Source organism: Stegodyphus dumicola, chromosome X1 (genome assembly GCF_044657685.1).
Source record: "Stegodyphus dumicola isolate Sdum_Otavi_A_Nest chromosome X1, ASM4465768v1".
Classification (NCBI taxonomy): domain Eukaryota; kingdom Metazoa; phylum Arthropoda; class Arachnida; order Araneae; family Eresidae; genus Stegodyphus; species Stegodyphus dumicola.
In genome coordinates this window covers 98032441-98055781 of record NC_140780.1, presented here as the reverse complement: position 1 = coordinate 98055781, position 23341 = coordinate 98032441, and the positions used below count along the sequence as shown (strand labels likewise).

The window sequence follows — 23341 nt, the reverse complement described above, 5'->3', positions numbered from 1 at the left end:
GTTTGCTCCTCTTCGTGCAAGATATACAAAAATGGGATAATGATCGCTCTGTAAATAAATAACACTAAAAGTGCAAAATTGCAACAGAGATGGTGAACAGATGGCAAGGTCGAGAGCATGGAATATCCTTGAAGGCTCATGGAAGTAAGTACCCTGCCCATTATTCAGGAGACAAAGGCTATGATCTTTAATCATCTGCTCAATTAGTCTTCCTCAGGAATTTGTGTCTTTACTTCTTCAGAGTGGACTATGACCATTAAAATCTCCTATTATGATAAAGGGCTCAGGCAGCTGCTCTATTTAAATCTTGCCAATCAATGTCCTCATTTGGAGGCAAATATAGAGAAATGACTGAAACAACAATATCAAAATTTGCTTGAGTAACGACAACTTAGAGGGATGTCGTCAAAGAAAGTGCATTTGATGGATAGTGAGTTGGGTTTTCTTTTTTCTTCTTGTTTGTAATTGGTTGGGTTTTATTTGGTAGAGTCTGTGTACCAATTGAAGTTTGGGTGGGAACTGTACGAGATGTTTCAAGAGCATTGGCGTAAGATGTATTTGATCAAATCTGTGTGCTTTGGACTAATCTTCTGGCTTCAGCATATGTGATATTCCTAGTTACTTTTGCAGTCTGCACTTCTTTTTCCGATTTTCATTTTGGGCACAAACAAGAAAATGCTGCGTGTTCCCCCTTGCAATTTATACACAAAGGCGCAGCGGTACAATTATCACAAATATGATCAATCTGTGAGCATCGGGCGCATGTGAGGCTGCCACGACAAGATATCTTAGAATGCTGAAGCACTGGTATTGGAAGCATCAAATAGGATTTGGAATATAAGGCCTTACAGGACAATTTAAATATCCGACCTTAATATTCTTAGGCATATCAGACGAGTTGAAGGTCAGGATCATGCGTTTCATATCGATCAACTGATCTCCCTTATGCATCTTGATCCACTTAGCACCAGACATTTTGGTCAGACAGCTCGGATGCAATCTTTATTTCAGGAACACAGAAGGTTGTCTTCCGAGGTTACACCATGACAATAGTTCATGTTCATGTCCTATGTGCTGTTACAGTGACATTCGCTTGCCCAAGTTTGGTTACTTGAAGTAAAAAAGCAGACTGGGTTGCCGAAGTTTTGTCAATAAGCAAGTCTCCAGGGCGGAGAAGCTTTATATTTCCTGTCTTGCCAATCCAAGAATGAATGTATTTATTTATTATGAAAAGAGACATCTTTTGCAGCTCGCCAGGAGGACTAGAGACAAAAAGGAAACAGAGACAACTGTTAGGAGTATTTGCATTTGCATCAGTATGTACTTTTTTCACAGTACATTTTTCAGAACTGGAGCTTGGAACATGATTAACTTCATGTCGCTTCAATAAATAAAATGTATTAATTAAATATACTTTTAAATTAGCCATATTGAAGAAGATTGGGTCGAACCACCCCACAAGGGAACACAGATTCCCATGTTAGGGCTAGCCGGACCTATAATGCAAACTCAAGCCCCACAGTCAGCTTTCGCAAATGCAGATACTCCTGAGAGCTTATCCCCAAGCCATTGACACAAGGACTAGTGACCAGCTGATTGAAACATGTGAGGACAACAAGGTGCCACCCGTTTAGCTGAAGCAGAGGCCAAAGCAGTGTGTTGAGGGATAGTACTTCGACCACAGGTCTCCATAACGGCAAACACGTGGGCAGTTTTCTCGCCACTTGAAAACTACAATCAAGGACTGTTCCAGTTTCTCATGACGAGCCCCAACCTCCTAAGAGGAAAACCACAAGGGAGGATGGAAGGGAAACAGGTTTGAGCTCAGAGGAGAGGAGAGATCACTGGGGCTTCAGGATCGTGACAATCGTCTCACCAAGATTGATCCCCTGAAGGGCTAGGGCACCTCAGGATTGCCAATCCCATACTCACAAAAAGTAAGACTTTCAGGGGCATAAAATAATGAATCAACAAGTGTGTATCCCTTTACTCTAAAAAATAGGGCAAACCTATTTTTATGAACAAGGATGTAAATAAATTTTTTTATCTTTCCTTGCACTTTGAAAAAGAAAAAAAAAAAAAAAGATTAAAATTTGGAACTACATTGTAAAGAAAAGTAAATAGTGTATTATTTTTAAGGTTATAGGATCTTACCATCAATAAAGTATATTCATAAAATGACATGGTCACCTGAATATATAGACAACTAAACAGTAATACATTGGAGCAATTAACAGTGGAAAGTTTATACTCCTAGTGTTTTGAACAAGGCCTCTAGTAAAATTACAAGGCCTAACAAAACAGCAGACACAGATGAAAGGGCAATGACCTTTTTATGAAGCACACAAATGAAGTGGGTCTAATACTGATTGTACAATAAAGACATATCAGTTCCTTCAGAGCTCAGCAGGAGCATTTGGCGCATTCTTTCACAACTTTTGCAGCTGATTGAATAATACATAAGTACCCAAATTTATAATATTTACAAAACCTTTTTTCCCCTTGCAATATAAGCTGTGGAATACACTGGCAAACTCTGCAAAAGCAGTCTTAACTAGCATCCAATATTCCAATGATATATTAACAATTACCACATGCAAATGCTGCAGAAATGCAAGAATGTAAACTTTTGTAATTTAAGAAAAAAACATATGATTTCTGGCATTTAAAGAAGTAGATTTTATTATGAAGATGATGATGACAGGCATTTTCAGATATCACAGCCGAAATGCAAAGATTCCAAGGTACTCAAGTATTTTCTAGTGGACTTTAAAAGTTATCGGATATACTGCTAAAACTGCACCAATGATTCTGGTAGAAATTTGAAAGAGCAGACCACTATCTACATAGAGACTACTTTAGATTTAATTATATAATATCAATACACCATTTGTGAATATGGAAAATAAAATCTTTGAAAACTACAAGCTGAATGTTTCAGATTATTCAACAAAGAAATTCATTTATAATAGTGCAAAACATTCCAGTGGTCAAATATCTTTAATAGAATGTAAATAATAACAAAACTGTCACCTTCTTTTTGTACTTGACACCACATAAAATCACATAAATATGAATATAAGTGGTGCCATGCATTTCTGCGATGTCTTTCATCACCACATTTTGATGAATTCTGCAGTCATTTACTGTTAAGAGTATGTTCATGTATTATAATCTGTCCCACTAATCTAAAATTTCTTGCTTTCTGTATAAGGCGGGCCCCAAATTTTAATCTTTTTGTTCAAAAAACAAGGCAAAAGCAGAGAAAGAGCAGTTAATGTATAACTTCTTTACAAAACCTAGTCTATCTTACTCAAGATCAGAATTTCATAAAATCAAAGTGGAATTCTTATTACCGCTACTAGTAAAAGGAAACCAATACATTCTGCCAATACAGTCAAAAGTCGTTAATCCGGACTCGTTGGGACTTCGGGGATTCCAGATTATCGATTTTTCTGGATTATAGAAAACTTATAGACTTACCAGTTTAAATCTGGTAAGATGGCATGCAGAAATTACAAAATTAAAAATATGAAACCGTAATTTATGAAATAAAGAACAATTATGATGTAAAGGGTATCAAAATTTACAAAAAGAAAAAGCTTAATATTTATTTGTTTACTTTATTAAACATTTCTTTCAATGCAAGTTGTTTAAGTTGCTTCGTTTCATGTGATAATACTTTCTCTTTATTCTGTTAAACAGACATAATTGTTTAGTTACAAAGTTCCGCTGTTCAAGTCCTATAATTGCTGTGTCGAGAATACCAACTAATTTGTCAATCGAAATTTTTTTGTTTTCAATAACCTCTGTCACTTTCTTCACTATCGAAGCAAATTATAATGACGAGGAACTTGTTTTAAATCATATCAAAGACGGAGCACATCGAGATGAAATATTACATTTGGTAAGGAATTATAAGCCAAATAAAATAAAAACATCTGCCCTGAAGATAAGGATAGTGCTGACAGATCAACTTCCAATTCATTGCGCGCCACGGCGTCCCCCCCCGAGCAGCGTGAAATTTATAAACAGATTTCGAATTTCGAAACATACTTTCGCTTTAGATCCTTTACATATTAACAAATATATATCGAACATTTTATTTGATATAATCGAAAGTTTAAGCTTACTTTTATAAAATTGCTCTAACAGTCTGCAAAAAGTAATAAGCCGGATCCAATTCGAAAATTAAGGAACAACACAATCTGCAACATTAACTGAATTAGATAATTTTAGCCTAGCTTACACTGTCCTTTATACATTAAACGTGCATGCGTAAACATTTTATGAGCATGCGCACAAGCATATTAGCAGCCGTAAAGGTCTTATGCGCATGCAAACGCCTATGCGCATGTGTCAATGGGACGCATGGGCAGAAAGTTTGTAGCTTTGAGGTCCGGATTATGGGTGTCCGAATTAACAACTTTTGACTGTATTGAACTAAAGTTAAAGCAACTCTACCTACTTTCATGGGTCATGGTATTGGAAAACAATGCTGTGACTTTTTGCATTGACATCACATTTCACATATGTTAAAAGAACTAAGATAAACTGTTAGGGGGGCAGAGTTTTTTTTAAATTTTTTTTAATGTAGTTTTCATTTTTACAAGAACTTAATTTATGCAGCTTAGAGAGTATAGTGCTTCCAACAAATAAGTCAGATCTTATAAGACTCTTGTAAAGAAGCAATTTAGTTCTTAATTTGAGAAAGTTGGACTTTAAATAGCACTTCAGGACATGAAAACATCCATTCGCACTAGAGATTATTTTAAGTATTTCAGCAGTTCTCATTTTTACAATTCATCTACACTTCCAGATAAGTGAAACTAAAGATCTTTTTCAAATCTACAGCGACTAATTTCTAAATGACTAAGTGGTAAGCAAGATTTTAAACAAGGCACATATTTAGCTTTAGTTTTGCTAACAGGTTAAATCTTTTTGCACTTTTTTCCAATGCCATGAATGCCTGTTTAAAAGCAGGAACAGTATGGTTAACAATACAAATATTACCTGCATAAGCCAGTAATTGAATAGTCTCATTAAAAATATTTCCTCTAGCAATAATCCTAGAATCTCTAATAACTTTTTCAAGTGCAATGCTAAACAAGAGGCATGCCAATGCATCCCCGTCTTACTCCATTCTTGACCTCAGTTTGTTCTGTAAGGTCACCACGTACATGAATTTGTAGCTTGGTTTCCTTAAGAGTCAAAACCACCAATGCAACAAATTTTTCTGGAATTTTTAGTTCATACACGGCCTTAACGAGAAATTTTTTATTAATGCAATCATACACAGTTCTGAAATCGATATAGTATGATTTTAAATAAAAAGATACCGACAGCAAAGCCAGTAACAAAGAGGTCGTCAGAATGAAAAGATTTTGATTGATAGTTTAGTGGAAATTCACTACAAGGCAGTTTCCAGACTTAAATAATGGAACTTTATAGCTGAATAAGAAACTATGCCTATTGCAGAGAAAGTATTAGCACACACAAAAAAGAAAGATATAACTTACAACGAAAGAAATATTTTATAAAACAATGAAATACATATTGAACTTTTTTGTAAATTTGATTGCATGGCCATATAAGCTTCATTACCATAAAAAATATTTTACATTTTTAAACATATAATCTCTACATGCCACCTCAGTATATTTGAACAGATGGTTCAGAATCCTGAAATTTCCAAAATCCCCAACAGCAGAAGTTTCAATGGTTCTGGATCTTGGATTCTATACAGTAAATATAGATGCATATACACGTGCATTCTATTTTATCTGATATAGACTCTATAACAAAAAAAAAAAAAAAAAAAAAATCGACGAAGAAGAAGGAATCAACCAACAGCTTTGAAATTCTGTATGTATAGATGTTTTGACCAAATATACAAATGATTAAAGTTTGGTGTCCAATGTAAGAATAGTGCAAATTCTAAAGCACTGGAACTCCGAATCCAGCACATGTATATAAGGAGCTGTTCTTGAATTGTTGCTAAAAATTTGTTGCATTGCAATTTGGGATTCCTTACAATGACCTGAAAAATGCCTCGGTACAGAATTCAAGCTCATTACCAGCAACAGTCAGAGTTTGAAAGAGGTCGTATCATTGGATTGAAAGAGACAGGTTTGGCAAACCGGAGGATCACCTGTCATATGAGTTGAAGCGATGCAACGATTAGAAGATGCTGGCAAAAATAAGTGGACAATGGCAGATTTCAGCGTCGTCATGGTAGAGGTTGACCAAGGGCCACAACAGATCGACAGGACAGAGTGATTTTTAAATCAACTATCACAGCGCCTCATTCATCGCTATCAATCATCTGATGTGTGACCCACACGCGAGTGTCCAGCATGACTATTCACAGACGGCTGCTAGAACGAAATCTACGCTTGTACCGGCCGTTAGGTCACCTGCCAATCATGCCTGAATACAGTTGAGCCAGATTACAGTGATGCTTGGCTCGACCAGGTTGGAATGATGCTGAGTGGGGACATATAGTCTTTAGTGACGAATCCCACTTCCAACTGTGCCATGAGGATCAATGAAGACGTGTGTGGAAACATCCAGAGCACCGTGCTGATCCTGCTTTCACTATTGCACACCACACAGGCCCTCAATCAGATGGTCTGAGGTGCCATTTCCCTTGATAGCCAGATCCATCTGGTCATCAGTTGAGGCACACTTGCAGCACAATGGTACATCAAAAACATTCTGAGACCTGTTTTGCTGCCACTCATTTTGCAGTACCCTGGCCTTATTTTTCAGCAAGATAATGCCAGACCACACACGGCACATGATGATACAAACTGTCTCACAACTTCTCAAACCCTTCCTTGACCAACCAGATCTCTCTCCCATCGAGCATGTCTGGGATATTATGGGAAGGCGACTGCATCTACCAGGGAATGTTGATGACCTAGCCCAACAAGGAGTAAATTTGGCAAGAAATACCGCAGGAGACCATCTGGGAGCTTTATTAGTCTATGCCACACCATGTGGCAGCTTGCATCCAGGCTAAAGAAGGGTCAACACTTTATTGAGATCGTTACTTTGTAACTATGTAACTCTGAAATAAATCATTCAATTGTTCTGAAATTTTAACCAATTTCTATTCTATACATAATCTTTCCATCCCCCAATTTTTGTCTCCATTGGACAACTCCTTCTTGGTGCACGTGTTTTTGTTATAGAGTGTACTTTGTATTCTTTTTTGGGAGATATTACTTAAACTGAGGTCCAGTTCCACAGAGGCAGGATGGATGCTTACTGTACTGCAAGACATTAAATATGGAACCAGACCTCTAAACGTGTCAACTAATCAACAAGATATCTGAAAGTTATAGTGCAGGCATACTTTTCTCATTGTAAAATTTTAATGGTTCATATTCTTTCAATCCTAAAACTGGGATTAAAAATTGTGTCTATGAAACTATGTGTACTTTCTTTAATGTTAAATAAATTTGTCTAAATTAATCTTAAGTGCTTTTCAAAATTCCTTCATATTTTATTTCTATAAGCAGGTCTTAATTAAAATTGATCACCAATATAAAAATCATTATAAAAGCTAGAGGGGAGTAAAGTACTTTATGAACAAACGAGAGAATCAATTTATAATGGCGTAATTAAAAGAAAATCTCTTTGAAACACATTGCTCAGTATATTACAACAGGAGAAATTAGATTTACTCCAGTTTATATGTAAAATGATATCTATTAAATACATAAAAATAAAGTGCAATTCATACCTTGTCTGTATATCATTCCACCATGCATAATACGAGCAACAATACATCTCCCTTTGTCATCAAGCTTCAGGGTAATGCCCTGTGAAAATAAGAGCTGTCAGTTTGTTATACCTTTTTCATATAAAAATCATACCTTACAGTGCAGAAAACAATAAAGTGTCATTTGAATGACATATATATGAGTTAGCAAGCTGTCACATGCTCAAAGTATGTAGAATATAGCTAGCAGCATTAAGTTTAAAACATTGAATAATAAAATAAAAAAATAACCCTTACACTCCTACAAGAAGTTCATAGTAGGCTATACCTACTGTTAAATTTTGAAGAAATCTGCATTAAAAGAAGCTGTTATAGGGATGTAAAATTCATTGAAACAATTTTAACGGTTTGCCAAACAGTGCTGAAAGGAAAAATTATCGAAACAAACATCACAGGTAATTAGTTCAACCGGTTGCAAATAATACCGAAAGTTGTTCATTATTAATCATTCACAGGTGTTTTCCTCATTTGTTATGCCGAAACTTTGTGAAATGATAAACTGCATTAAAATATCAATATGAGGAATATGACAGGCTGCTTAATGAGAATACCCGCAAAAAGAACCATACACAACGCCAAAAAGTGGGGAGAAAAAGAGCTGCAATGCAGACACTATAATGTTAGATCAAGCAGTAAATCTTGCTTTGAATTATACCATTAAAAGATTCGATACAAAAATTACAAATATTGCATTTTAACGAAAGTTTCCTGCCACCACAAATATCGCCTGCGCAAACAGTTCACGTTGGCATGTTTAATCATATTTTGTTAAACAATGTTTTACATTTGAACAAAACAGACTTGCTTTAGAACACAGTGCCGTGAAATTTGTAAACAAAAATATCCTTATTACTGCATACAAGGTATCTGAAATGGAATTATCATGCTACCAGATTAGAACAATCATTTACCTCCAGTTCTTTTGCGAAAAGTCAGCTACAGAATGTTACCAAATCATGTGTACAGCTTTAGGTATTGACGTTCTATCATATGACACTGTGAAGGTTTGGTACTGAAAGTTCAAAAACAAGGACTATGACATTCAAGAAACAGCGCTCTGGCCAGCCACGTTGATAAGGCCCACCTGCGAGAATTTGTAGAAGAAGATCAGTATGCAACCATTCAAGAGCTTGCTAATGAGTTAGACATCAGTGCCATCTCCATTACTCGTGCTATGCATCGCTGGGTACCGCATGAGCTGATTCAAGCAGATAAGGACAGGCATGTTCGGGCCTGCACTAATCTGCTCGAATATTAACACAAGGTCAAAATTCTGGACCAGATCATCACTTGTGATGAAAAGGGGATTTACTTCACAGGCCAAAAAAGGGGGTTGGTCTGCACTAAGGTGAGCCCATCAGCAGCGTTGCAAAGTGCAATATAACATAAATATCATGCTTTGTATATGGTGGAAATGCTGCGGTATTACCCACGAAGAGTATCTGAAAAAAGGTAAAACCATTGCCAGTTAAAAGGTGTACAGTGAGATGCTAGTCCATGTTGATGCTGCTTTCAAGGAAAAATGTTGAACTGAGGAAAAATGTTCAAGGAAAAATGTTGTTCGGCACAAAAAGGGAATGTTCCATCAAGATAATGCAAGACAAGATGTGTCTGCATTCACTGGCTGGACTCAAATGGGATCTTTTGCCATACCCACCATATAGTTCCAACATCTCTCCTTTAGCCTTCTACCTTTTTTCACACCTGCAGCTACATCTTGCTGGTGCTATCTTCCATTCTGCACAGGATGTCCAAATTGAGGTTGATTCAAAATGAGGACGCCCAAAATAAGGTTTTTGGACACATGGCCACCAAGTTTTTGGGCCAAAGGCTTTGAATTACTATCGAAACATTGGCAGAAAATCATAGATTTGGGTGGTGATTACTACCCGCACTAAAGATACTGCTTTTATGCATTTTAACTTTATTGAGTATGTTTTTGGGGGAAAACTTATGTTACAACCAGATATAATTTATGTATAACAAGTTTTACACTTGTATCCACTTTTTCACTAATGTATACAATTATATGAAAAAGCTATGGGTGTAAATAGGAAACATCATAATGTGGCAAGTGCATTTGTGATATTTATATAATGCCAGATATGGAAAACACTATTTACAAGCACTCCATAATCAAATGGTTAAATAATTTGAGTATATGCATGTGGATTTGAAGACAATAAATATCTATTGATCATGAATGATATACATATCCTCAGAATAATTTATGCTACCAGGAAACAATAGCATGTTACTTAAAAGCCCTCTGAGGGATGTTATGTTCTTTCAATTTTACTACCAGGTTACAAACTTATAGACTATAGCTCGAGTTTTATTCGGTAAATAAATACATATTTCTAATTATTGCAAATCAAAGATAATTGAAACTGTAGTTAATAAACAACCATTTTCATTTATCAGAAAGCACAGCAGAACATAAATAACACAAGAAATACAGTTAAAATAAATTTTAGCACTTTTTAAAAATATATTATTCCCATTCAAGTAAACTCTAGAACACAGTTCTCAGTTGATTCAGTGGATTAAAAAACCATCTCCACTAACAGAAGAGTATAGCAAAAGCAGCAGCATGCTCAAGATCTGCACAGCAATAAGCAAATCCCAAGTAACAGTTTCTCAATGTAACTGCTTGATGAAATAACTGTACGGAAAGATTGTTAATTTTGTAGGAAATTATGTATCACCGAGAATTGTGATTTGTGATTTTTTTTTTAAACAAAACATAAGATAAATGTGTAAATCTTATAAATTAAAATCAGTAAATCTAACTTCCTGATTATACACAGCACCACCAAAAATTCAGAAAAGAGAATTTAAGGGACAACCTAGGTATGCATGCAGCAAATGATATGCAGCTTGAGAGCATGTGAATTTGATCATCTGAATTTCAGTGGTCATTTCTCAGATTAATATTTCTTTTTTCAAAACAAATTGTAACAAAATGGTAGAATATGACAGCCAATGAAAAAGAAAGCACTGCATTTTTTTCAGAAATATGCCATTTTCCCAGGAAGAGAAAATGCAAACATTTATATTTTATGAAGTCGTACTTCTTAAACCATGAATTTTATCGAAATCCAATGTGAAAAATTACCAGCAAAGTGTGTGCGAGACGGAAACGGGTTTGAAGATAGTTATTTCTCATTTATAACAGTTGTTCGCTTAATTTGTTGTTGGACAAAGGATATTCTATGAAGAACTGGGACTATCTTTAAATATTTCTACCAAATGGTGTAATTACCTCACAGAAGTGTGTGCCTATCCTCTATATGAAAAAAAGAATGTAAAAAAATAGGTAGCAATGGATGCATGATTGAAATAGACATAAGGATACCCCAACTAACATTTCTTTCTGAAGTTGGCAATAAATTTGCAAAGGCTTTCTAAAGTCTACAGTGAATTTATAACATTTTGGTCGGGGATGCAGATAATTAGAAAGAACAGAAATTTATCTACCAGCATTAATGAACCTTACTTCTGAGATATGTACGATAAAAATGAGCAGAAAATTATTCTTTAGCTGTATGGGGGGGATATAAAAAATCCTGCAAACCAAAGCCCAATGCACCCTATCTGGGCCTACTGTGCTACGAATTTTTAAAACAGTATTTTCAGCACTTTTACACACATGTATATAAACAAATGAAAAAAGAAAAATTCTCCAAAGAAGGAGACCCCCCCAAAAAAATTGCAAACCATTAAAGTAATTTTCAGGTTCTACTATGGGTATTCATAATGAATATAAAGAAAATGCAAAGACTCTTTAGTACCTGAATATTAGTGCAACCACCTTAGCAGAAGTCATCAAGCTCTGGCAATCATGCACATAAATATCAGCTTGAATAAACAGTATCACCATTTTCATATATGCTCCAGTCGTTTTACAAGTTCTAAAGGTAAATTACGATATTTTTTGCTTTAAACTGAATTTTAAAACATGTGCTTATGAGATTTGCCTGCAAATGAAGAAAATGTTGTAAAATATTTAGAGGATTACAATACTTTGCCAGAAAACTGCTAAATGTTGAAATTCTCATTTGATGCCACAGCTTTTCGGAAAACAATCATTTTAGAAATAAAATGTGAAAAATTGCAATGAACATGTTCAGATTTGAATCAGAATTGGTTTCAACCAGAACCATCTGCCTTTCACTACAGAAGTCAGACTTGCATATTGGTGGGGTAAACAATTAACCTCTATTAAATACAGCTACTAAGAGTTAGAAATGAATGACAAGACTGTGATAGACCATAATAATTATATATAAGCAACCTGCATTCTTGATATAAAGGTTAAAACAAATTGAATGATAGAAAAGCTCCAATCATTGCAATAGATGAAAGTCTGTTTACAAAGCGAAAACACAATGCTGGATGTTTTCATTGCTGCAATGGATTGAGGGAGAAATTTACTACATCAAATGAAAATTTCTTGGTTACAGTTCCCACCAGAAGTGCAGCAAGAATAATGATGAAAATAATTGAAAACATCAAGCAAGGAAGTGCTATCTATTCTGACTGTTGGTCTTGTTATAAAACTGAAAATTTGGATTTATGCATAAAATGGCTTATCATATGTACAACTTTGTTGATCCGGAACTAGCATACACACATATTCATATAAAAAGAATGTAGAGATCTACCAAAATGGGATAATAGAAAGCACAGAAGGCAGCCCACCACCTCACAGAATTGTATTTAGCAGAATTTATATGGCACCAAGAGCAAGCTGCTAATGAAACCTCCTCAACTAGAAGAAGCCAAATGTATTCTTAAAGTGCACTATGAAATTTCCAGCAGCACAAAAGAAATAAAAACCTGTTTGTAAGTAGTTTCATTAATTGCTTTTGAGGATGAATTCCTAAACAAATTTAAAACATGTATGTATGAAAGGAATAATTTTTTGCGAGTCATCATTTTTTTCCTACTGTAAAAATTTGCCAAGCTGCATCAAGGTGGTTGTGCTACTAGGTTAAGTAACCAGATTTAATAGCAACTGAACTCAAAATCAGATATCCTGAAATGAAGTAATGGAGAAGAAAATTATACCATAAGATTGGTTCATGAAACTTGTTACAAACTTGATAGAAAAGGTTTCAGCTTTTCAGAAAGAATGATGAATTTAAATTGGAAAATAAATGTAAAACTTTCCAGGTTTTAGGATAAATTTCAATCAAACATATATCAAAGACATCTGAAGCTGGTATTACATTCAAAGGAAGCATGATGCTTTTGGAATAAGGCATGAAAAGTGATTAAAAATGGAAAAGCTTAGCAGTTTTAATTTGGGTTGATAAATTTTCAGCTTGCACGAAGATAAGATTTAGATCGGGAAAATAATTATATTAAGATGTAGACTTCAAATGTTACTAGAGGGGAAAAGAATATTATAACTTCTTGTTTACTAATATTTATTTGATAGTATCATCTGAAACTAAATTCACCTGAAATAAATGCCTGTAGCAAACCATAGAAAAAAATATATTTAGGGAGTAATCAAATTGAAATAATTATAGTAATTTAAATAAAAAAATAGTAATTCAAATTTTAAAAAAGAAACAAAATAATGCAGTGTCAAAATTTCACAAGTTTGCAATACATATGATAGATGAATATAAGAAATAAATACATCAAAAATTAATAACAAAGAAAAAAGGAATTCTTGAAGATTAGGTTTATCAATACTAAGTTGCAGCAAACTAAAACAATAAATGCAGAGCATAGAACAACGTTTTGCTCCCCATGAAGCAGATGAGTTGGCCAGGACTTTCAGTATGTTGAGAGCTTTAGCACATTTTTTCTTTAGATTTAAGATTGCGGAAGGAAAGCGAGCTTTCTATCAAATATAACACCTAAGAATTTTACTTCTGGCTCAATGTGGATCAAAGAGCCGTCAAGATGCAGCTCTGGATCAGGACATCAAATCATCAACATACAGCGAATCATGCACTGTGGGAGGAAGTTCTCTTAAAATGGAATTAATTTTCAGACTGAAAAGAGTGACACTGAGCACTGAACCTTGGAGTACACCTTGTTGTACAAATATTTGAGAAAGCAACGAACCGATCTTAACTTGGAAAGTGCGATACTTTAGAAAGTTTTGAATGAAGATGGGTAAATTACCTCGCAACCCAGTGCTGTAAAGGTCATGAAGAGTTCCATGCTGCCAAGTTCTATTGTACGCCTTTTCCATGTCAAAGAAGATTAAAACCACGTGATTGCGTACTGCGGTTTCTAAAAACGGGGCATTGTCAAGTGAAGATCTTCCTTTACGGAAATCACTTTAGTAAGGCTATTGGCAATGATTAGTCTCCAGATAGTAGGTGAGACGGTGATTTACAATTTTTTCCATGTTCTTGCAAAGGCAGCTAGTGAGAGCGATGGGGCGATAATTTAAAGGATTTTTCGGCTCGTTGCTGGGTTTTGCTATAGGGATTACAAAGGCACTGCACCAGGCAGTTGAAAAAATTTGTTCCTTCCGTATCTTATTATAAAAAGCGAGAAGGATCACTAGAGATTCATAGGGCAGATGCTTTATCATCAAATAACTTATGCCATCAGGACCAGGACAGGTTCTATCAGTGTGACATATTACACTTCTTAATTCAAACATGGTGAGATCTTCACTATAAGATTCTGCATTAGGATAGGAAAAGTCGATCTGAATACTTTCCAAGCGCATCTTTGTGGACATAAACTCATACAGCAGCAAATGTATCACCTAAAGCATTGGCTATTTCTTCTCTATTGCTTATCAAATTTCCATCTTTTTCTAGAACAAAAAAAGGAATGATCATTGTATAATCCAGAGGCTTTGCAGACTCTTTTCCAAACTTGTTTGCTAGACAATGAGGAGGCATTAGTGGACACATAGGCTGCCTATGATTTTCTCTGACTTTGCCGCCTCACTTTCCTTGCATTCACCTTAGCTTTTTTAAAGGTCAGAAGATCTGCCAGTGTTGGATATCGGCAAAAGATACGCCAAGCTTTCTTTTGCTCTCTTGAAGTTTCATGACAATCACTGTTCCACCAGAGTTTAGGGAACTTTGTCGAGGACTTCAGAATACAGAGTTCAACTGCTTGTACAATAGTGTCAGAGATCATTTTAACTACTGTATTAATGTCCACATCGTTAACCATTTCTTCAGTCAGCACTGCAAAAGATGCAAAAAGATCCCAATCAGCTTTATCATAAAGTAAGCGTGGTTGTCTTGAGATCACTGACTTTCCTGTAATATTTACACTGACTGGGAAATGGTCACTATCGTAGAGATTCTCCCCTACGCTGAAAGAGCAAAAAGGTAGTAGAGATGGAGAACAAAAAACCAGATCAATTGCATGAAATGTTCTAGTCGGCTGATGAGAGTAGGTGCATTCTTCATTATTAAGGAGACAAATAGAATGATCTTCCATTAACTGTTCTATCTGGTGGCCCACTGAATTAATGCCCCATAAGGTACTATGCGCACTGAAGTCACCTAAAAGCAAAAAAGGTTCTCGGAACTGCTTTATTGTTCTGTCCAACTCTCACTGATCAACATGCTCCTGTGGGGGTAAATAAATAGTGCATACCGAGATTGAAAAGCTTAAATTAATCTGAACTGCCACAGCTTGAAAGAAGGTTGTCAAAGGGAGAGCAGTTTATGAGTGATTGTGGGAGGCGATAAGGCCCACATTACCACAGGCACGATCCCCAGATGAGTTGTCCTTTCTGACTGTGGTATAAATCTGTATCTTAGCATGTCTGCTTGGTTTTAAGCTGTCCTGAAGTGCAAAGCAGGCAGGTTGATAGATGTTGATTAAATCCTTGATATTATCCAGGTATGGTAGAAACCCCGGCAATTCCACGAAATAAATTTACCCATTACGGATGCTTGTTTTGGCGGTGTTGGTTTTTTTACTTTCGAGGCAAAAGGCGTTTCGGAAGGGATAACCCTTGTTCAACATCCATTTCATCCGAGTCGTCTAGGTGTGCTGAACTCATGCTTGCAATAGAACTTTGACTGGGGGTCCTGGATTTTTGCTTATTTTCCTCCTTGATAAGATTTCTATGTTTGTCCATGGATCTCTATGGACATCCTGTTTTCCTTTGAATGCAGTCACCGGCATATTACTTTTAACATCAGGTTTTCCCCCCTGATTTTTGGTTTCTAGGATCTTCTGTCATTGCTAGTTCTTTTTTCTGTGTGGGTATTGTGGTTTGCGTTGACATCGATCTGAATGGTTTTGTTGCGGATGCATAAGATTTATTAGGTCTTGGCTGATTAGAGAGAACAAGTCTTTTGGCTTCAGCAAATGATATTTTTTGTGTAACTTTAATGTTTTGAATTTGTTTTTCTGTCTGCCATTTGGAACGTGATCTTGAAAAAGCTGGGTGCTCGCCTTTACAATTTATACATAAGGGAGCAGCAGAGCAGCCTTCACTGGCATGGCCTACGATGAAACATCGAGCACACGTGAGGCTATCGCGACAAGAGGTCTTTCCATGTCCAAAGCGCTGACATTGGAATCAGTATACATGGCCTGACTGAACAGTTTAGGTATCCAGCTTTCATGTTTTTAGGCAGGTTAGGAGACTTGAAGTAAGTATGACATGCTTAGTGAGAATGAGTTGACCAACTTTCCATATTTTGATCCTACGAGCACCAGACATGTTTTGATCTACCAACTCTTTAACGAATTTCTCTTCAGTTACTGATAGTCTATTTCAGAGATTACTCCTTGGGACGAGTTCAGAGTGTTATGTGGCTTAACTTCAATGTTTGCTGGTCCTAATTTAGTTAGTTTCAAAAGATTGCTTTCCAGACACAGTTTCGATCAAAAGGTCTCTAGACCGAAGTCTCTTAATATTTTTCAGTTCTCCTACAGAAGACAAAAGATGTTTGTTTATTAGAAAGGGTGATATTTTTTTCAATTCTTCAGAGCTGGTTATAATTAAGAAACATGGACGAAAAACATCCGAGACAGTGCTATGCCGCTTATTAGTCTTTTGGCCACAATCGGAGCATCGGGTACATTGTTGGAGCAGGAAGTTATAGCATTCATATTTAAATGGAAATGATTTGGGTCCTACCGCCCTACCCACCATGGAGCCCAACAAGGAGACACAGATTCCTATGCCAGGGCTAGCCAGATAGACCTATATGTTAACTGAAGTCCCACAGTTGGCTTTCCCAAAAGCTGGTACTGCTGAGAGCTTGTCCCCAAGCCACTGCACAAGGACTGGTGACCAGCCGGTTGACACCCGTGAGAACGACATGGTGCCTCCCGTTTAACTGAAGCAGAGACCAAAGCAGTATGTTGGGGACAGTACCTTGCCCCTCAACTACCAGGACCCCAGAACCCTCCTTTCCAGTGACACGGGTCTCCATGCATGACAAACACGTAGGCAGTTTTCTCGCCACTCAAAAAAACTAGGTACAAGGCTGTTTCAGTTTCTTTTGATGAGCCCGAACCTGAGAAGAGGAAATCACAAGGCACAAGGAAAACAGGAAAGGCTGCAGTTAAGAGGAGAGGAGGCAAAAAGGAGGAGAGATCACTGGGGCTCCAGGATTGTGACACCCGATCACCAAGACGGTAATCCTCTGAAAGATCTTCACCTGCTATGCTTTAGCTGGGCATGTTGAAATGGCCTTCACGCCTACGGTGGCCCTACCAGTAGCTATGCTCTTGATGTACTTTGGCCGTTCCCAGTGACACCCTTCTCCCCCATCGAGGCAGCAATGCAGGACTTGGGGGGGGGCTTGGTTTTCATGATCAATTATTTCATGACAATTGTAACTGATGGAGCTGCAGAATGTTTGATCACAACAAAGGTGCAGTGACATTAATTAAACATGAATATTCCAAAATTTTAGCATTGTGCTATTCATATGCTAGAACTTTATAAAATGTTCTGGGATTTTTATGTTAATTAAACAATTATCTTAGTCTTTTGTCAGCACTTCCTTTGTTGCACACAAGGATGAAATTAATATATTTAAATTCAGAGTTCTTGAGTTCATAAGAAAGCTTTTGGCAACTGTCATTCATTGGCTGTCAAGTTATTACTTCTGCTGCAATTCAATTATTTTAATTGGCTTTAGCACTGCCAGCCATTTTTATTTCATGAACAACTGAGCACAGGCATGCTTCACTTAGAATATTATACATTAAATTTACTTGAGCATTTGTTCTGATGTTTTCACAAGTACTGAAGATCTGATTTTCTGTAATTAAATAGGTTGTGTAACCATCAGCTCATTAGTAAATAAAAAAGTTTATTTTAAACCTTCTCCTGGATTTGAGTTATTCTCTTTACGAGTTAGATGAGATTGATAAGTCATCTCACTCTCCTTGCTGTTACAGCAAAATATGACACTGCGAGAAAAATATGTATCGAATTATTTTTAGGAAGGAAGTTGATAACACCAATGAATAAAGAGAAAGAGACAAGAAGAATTTGTAAAGAAGGAAGCTGGCAGGAAGATCTGTGATACCATAGTATCCTGTTTCAGGTTGTAAAGTTCGGAGGCAGATTCTTAATGGCTTGAAAAAGCTTAGACTCATAGTTTCATACTTTTAGAATTCTCTACTAAAGTCATTAACAGCATTGGTTTTTTTTAATTAGTTAAACTCTGATGGAAGCAACTCTAGGGTTTTATGCTAATTAACAAGTTACTAGTTTGTTTGAATCTGCACTTCTACTTTTATCAGCTCCCACCACGATTTCAATTATTTAATATATTTAGACACAAAGTTCTCGAGTTCGAATCACAGCCTCTGGCAGGTATCACCGACCATCATTCTATTACTTCTCCCTATAGCTGAATAACAGTGGATGTTCGTTAATTTGAACTAATACAGAGGCCTCCAAAAACTTGTATTGGAATTAATATACTCATTAATACTCATTAATTCGAACTCAGTTTTTATCACACCGGTTAATTCGAACTAAAAAATTGATAAAAAAATTTATTTTTCCTCATTTAATGGAGAAAATACATGGTGTATTTATTAGTTTGTATGTAAAAAATCATCTGTAATTTTTTTTTTTTTTGTGTGTGTGTGTGTGTGTGTGTGTAAGCAGGCATCTAAATTTCTAGATTATTACATTTCTGCTAAACATTAGTAGATATTGTCCTACTGTCCACCTCTTACTAATGCTTAACACACAAAGCTTCCTGGTCTAATTTGTTTCCTTGGATTCATTCAGAACACTTTATGAATGGGTCGGGGTAGGGGGAACTTCATTTGTTTATTTATTATCAATTGTCTAAGAACTTCAGAAAACCAATCTTTACTTTTACTTTCTTCTTCTTCCAGGGAGCTGCGTCAGTTATGCCTACATTCAGATAAGTTAATGTGCTCTAATTTTCTTCCTCAGTGTGTGGTGTGAATGTATAAAAATCCAGCATGTCTAAGCATGGAAAGAACAAAACTCTAATTTTGGAGACATACGTAGACATTTTAAAACTAGAATTGCAGTAGGGGTCATTTTGATCGCTGGCTACTTTTGTTTTATTGGAAGAAATCGTTTGGAATTTTTTGACATTTCCGAAATACATAACAAATATTTGTAAAAAAATGTTCAGCATTCTAGGTTTGTTAGTTTTTGAAATACTGTCATGTATATGGCAGACGGGGGTCATTTTAACTTTACATTTATCCCTCTTTCTGCTCGAGGCCTTGTCAAATAACCCATGAAAAACATTCACTCATAAGGATTTTTTGATTGCATTCATACTATCTCCCAGAGGGATAAAAACCTGTGTGGTCTCACTACTTTGTAATACTTACATAAGTTGTTGTTCCTTTGTTTGCAATTATCTATTTGTTTGAAGAAAACACTGCAAGGAAGGTAGATGCAGGGTTTTTTATGCTTACATTTCTTTCCAGAAATAGTTTCTTTTACATATGTATTTTCCCGTTTGTTAGTTCAGCTTACTTACTGCAGGTGATAACAGTTAGGACAGATGTTTTCTTGGTAATCCCAAATTAGTATTTCAGTACATATGAATTCTGCTGTCAAGTTCATTATAACCTTTCCTTAACGCTGTGAGAATCATATGCTAAAATATAATCCTTCTCATTTTCTGATATTTTTCTACTTTTTTCAACTTTTACAAAATATGTCTAATAAGCAGAAAAGAGGCCTTATGGATGAAAAAATTAAAAAATTATTGCAGGAGCTATCTGAAAATGAGTCTGACGGAGGTGAAATAGATAATTTTTCTGTAGAAACTGAAGATGAATTCCAGACACAAACTATTAGTGAATCCGAAGACAACGAAATAGAACTCGGCAGAAATAAATGAGCAAAAACGGATCAGGGTATTTGCAAAATTGATTTACAGCTCCTGATAACACTATACGAAATGAAATAAATTCCAAAAATTCAGTCTGTGGCCATGTTCCTGCTTATAATGTTCCAAAAGAAACAGCAGGACCAACATCTTCTGCAAAGAGTCGTGTTTCTGAGGTCTAGTGCTTTCAAGCTTTTTATTAATGATGATATCTTGCTGCATATAAAGAAATGTACAGAATCCGAAGCTCATCGGCAACATGGAAATAAAGACTGGAAGTTATCTCTCACTGAGTTAGATGCTTTTGTCATTATATTGTGTGTTCGTTGTTGTGTGTGTGCGATTATGGCAAAGCCTCGAGGGCTATCTGCCTAAGGTGAGGGATGCCTTTGTGGAGGACTTTATAAGGGAAACTGGCTCGTATACACAATACACATGGGGAAAACCACGAAAACGCCCATGCAGCCAGCCCGTTCGCGGGATTCGAACCTCGGACCGAACTACCAGTATTCAGCGACTTTACCGCTCGGCCGCTGGTGGGCATATTGTGTGTTCGAGAAATTAATAAGAGCAAAGGGCTTAGATTTCTTATGTTCTGAAGTGTGAGGAATACCATTTTGCAAAGAAACTTTATCAAGAGATAGATTCAAAGAAAAGAAACGATTTTTAAGGTTCGATGAAAGACAAGATCTACTCGATAACAGACTGATGAATTTGCTCTTGCATCAGACATGTGGAACAAATTTATTGAAAACTGCAAAATTGCTACCAGCCAGGACAAAATATTCCCATCTAAAGCTAGGTGTACATTTACACAATATATATGCCTAATAAAACTGAGAAATTTTGAATAAAATTTTGGTTATCTGTCGACATTGATACTAAATAACTCTTGAAGGGATTTCCTTATCTAGGAAAAGATGAAACAGCAAATCCTCAATTACGTTTGTGTGAAAATGTCATAAAACTAACAGAGCCACATCTAAACAAAGAGAGGAATATTACCACGGATAACTATTTTACTAGCATTAAATTAGCAGAAATACTAAAATAAAAAAATACAACTATGGTTGGCACAATGAAAAAAAGAGAAGAGATATTCCTACATATTTGGAAAATATGCGTAGTAATCTTTTATTGATCAACAATAGTGGAACATGATAATATCACAGACAATAATGGAACATGATACGGCATTTAAAATTGTTTTACTGTTGTTATTTCAGTACTTTCATCGAAGGGTCAAAATGACCCTTACCACCCTTCCAGTAGGTAAAATTTTCCCGCCATTCTGGTGTTAAAGAAAGTAGAGAATGGCAAATGCAAAACAAAGGTAGCAGCTGACTATGGAATTAAAAAAAAATAACAGTGCCAACTTATTTCAAAAAAAAAAAAAAAAAAAAGGAATCAATTTTAGATTCATAGAAAAAACCTAAATTTGCTAGAGGAAGGAAACCCATGAGAAACTGGCATCCCAAGAAGAGCTAGGAAAAGCTCTACTGCTTAGTTTCAGAAGGCTAGATCTTGAAATTTTCCAATAAATGGACCCCTATTGCAGATGAAGACTCATGAATTGGCAAGTTGAATGGGTACTGAAGATTTTAAATGGAATGCTGGATGGCTTATTCAAGTGAAGTCAAGGCACAATACACACTGTCACACACACACACACACACCAACCAAAAAAAAAAAAAAAAAAAAACCCCATCTAGAAAATATCGAGCTACAATCACAAAACTCAGCAGGAATGTAGTCTGGTAAGAGATATGCAAATAATTTGAATTTCGATGTCAATGAGACAAGGGTAAGTGCACTATGTGCATATGATATGGGCAGCTGGGAGAGTTTAAAGCATGACTGCTCGTGCTGTTGGGCTATTAAGCAAATTTATCGACTTAGATGAATGGTGTTGTGACTAGGCATGCCTCCGAGATATAACCCGCAGCAGTACAAACAACTGTCGGACTTTGAGATATGGCATATATTAGGTCTCAGAGAAGCAGGTTGGTTGAACAGGCATATTGGTTGCCACTTCGGTCGGAGCTTTATGGTAGTTGCTCGGTGTTGGCGGCAATGTATCATGGATAATCTACCGTCGCAAAGGGTCAGGTTGTCCCAGGAACACAAATGAGTATAAGGTTCATGCAATCATAAGAGCGGCCACTTCCATACCAACAACCGCTAGCATTGATTCAGCACCATTTACCACCTTCCAAGCATCCAGTGATATAAAGGAAAACCATCTGAAGATGACTGGTAGATGCTGGTATAAGACACCTACCATTGACCTATTATAGGCAGTGTTGGTTAGATTTTTGCCTAACTTAGGCAAGCTGGAGTGTGACAGACTGGAGGCACATGATCTTCAGCAATTAATCCAGATTTATTCTCAAGGCTCATGACCAATGCACACGCGTGATTATCAGCATCTTTATTGCTTTTTAATATATTTAATCTTACATATCACAGTATAATATATTTTCTGGGATTATAAATACTAGGAAAATTTTCTTCTTCAACGATAAACTTTTAAAACTATTTTCTCTTAAAATCGGATAATTTGAACTCTTTCTTGAGAATCTTTCAGTTTGAATTAACGAGTGTCGTTTCTACTTAAACTGGCTTTAGCTTTGCTAGTCATAACTGCATTATGAAAGAAATTAGGTCTGAGCCACAGCTTAGTAGGTGCATTTTACTTTTGACTTGAGGATCTGTTCTGATTTTCTTGCAAGCTGCAGAGATTTCATTTCTTTGTTAATAAACTGGTTGCTTCTTGGTCTGAGAAGTAAACAGAAAGATTTATTTTAACCTACTTCTGCGCAACTTAGAAATTAAGATGAAACAATAGTCATCTCACTAGAGTTCCAGGAGTTAACATTTAAAATAGTATAGGTCTGTACAATGTAAAAAAGAATTTCTAACATAGGTAAACTATTTTGAAACTGCAAGCATATGACATGACCAATAGGATTCTATTAGCAAGAAAAAACAAAGCACACGCACACAGACACACACACACACACACAAAAAAAAAAATATCAAATTATTACGAACAGAAGGAAGAGTTATTTGACAAAAGAGAAACATGGAACTGTATGATTTCAAAATAGTAAAAAGAGAAAAATGTTAAGACTTACAAAGATTTTCAGTGGAAAATGAGATAAGACATCATCAGAGGAATAGAATTTTGATGAGAGAAGACTTTTGGCAACTGAAGATGCTGAAATTCCACAGGAACCTAATA

At 36.0% G+C, this 23341-nt stretch overlaps 1 protein-coding gene across 1 annotated transcript in view; it reads right to left on the bottom strand.

The window, feature by feature from the left end:
- LOC118183902 (peripheral plasma membrane protein CASK-like) overlaps positions 1-23341 on the bottom strand; it is a 367998-nt gene that overhangs the window by 102137 nt on the left and 242520 nt on the right. Inside the window, exon 14 of the mRNA XM_085807886.1 lies at positions 7751-7829. Within this exon, the coding sequence (XP_085664012.1) occupies positions 7751-7829 (79 nt within the window). The remainder of the gene's footprint in view (positions 1-7750; positions 7830-23341) is intronic.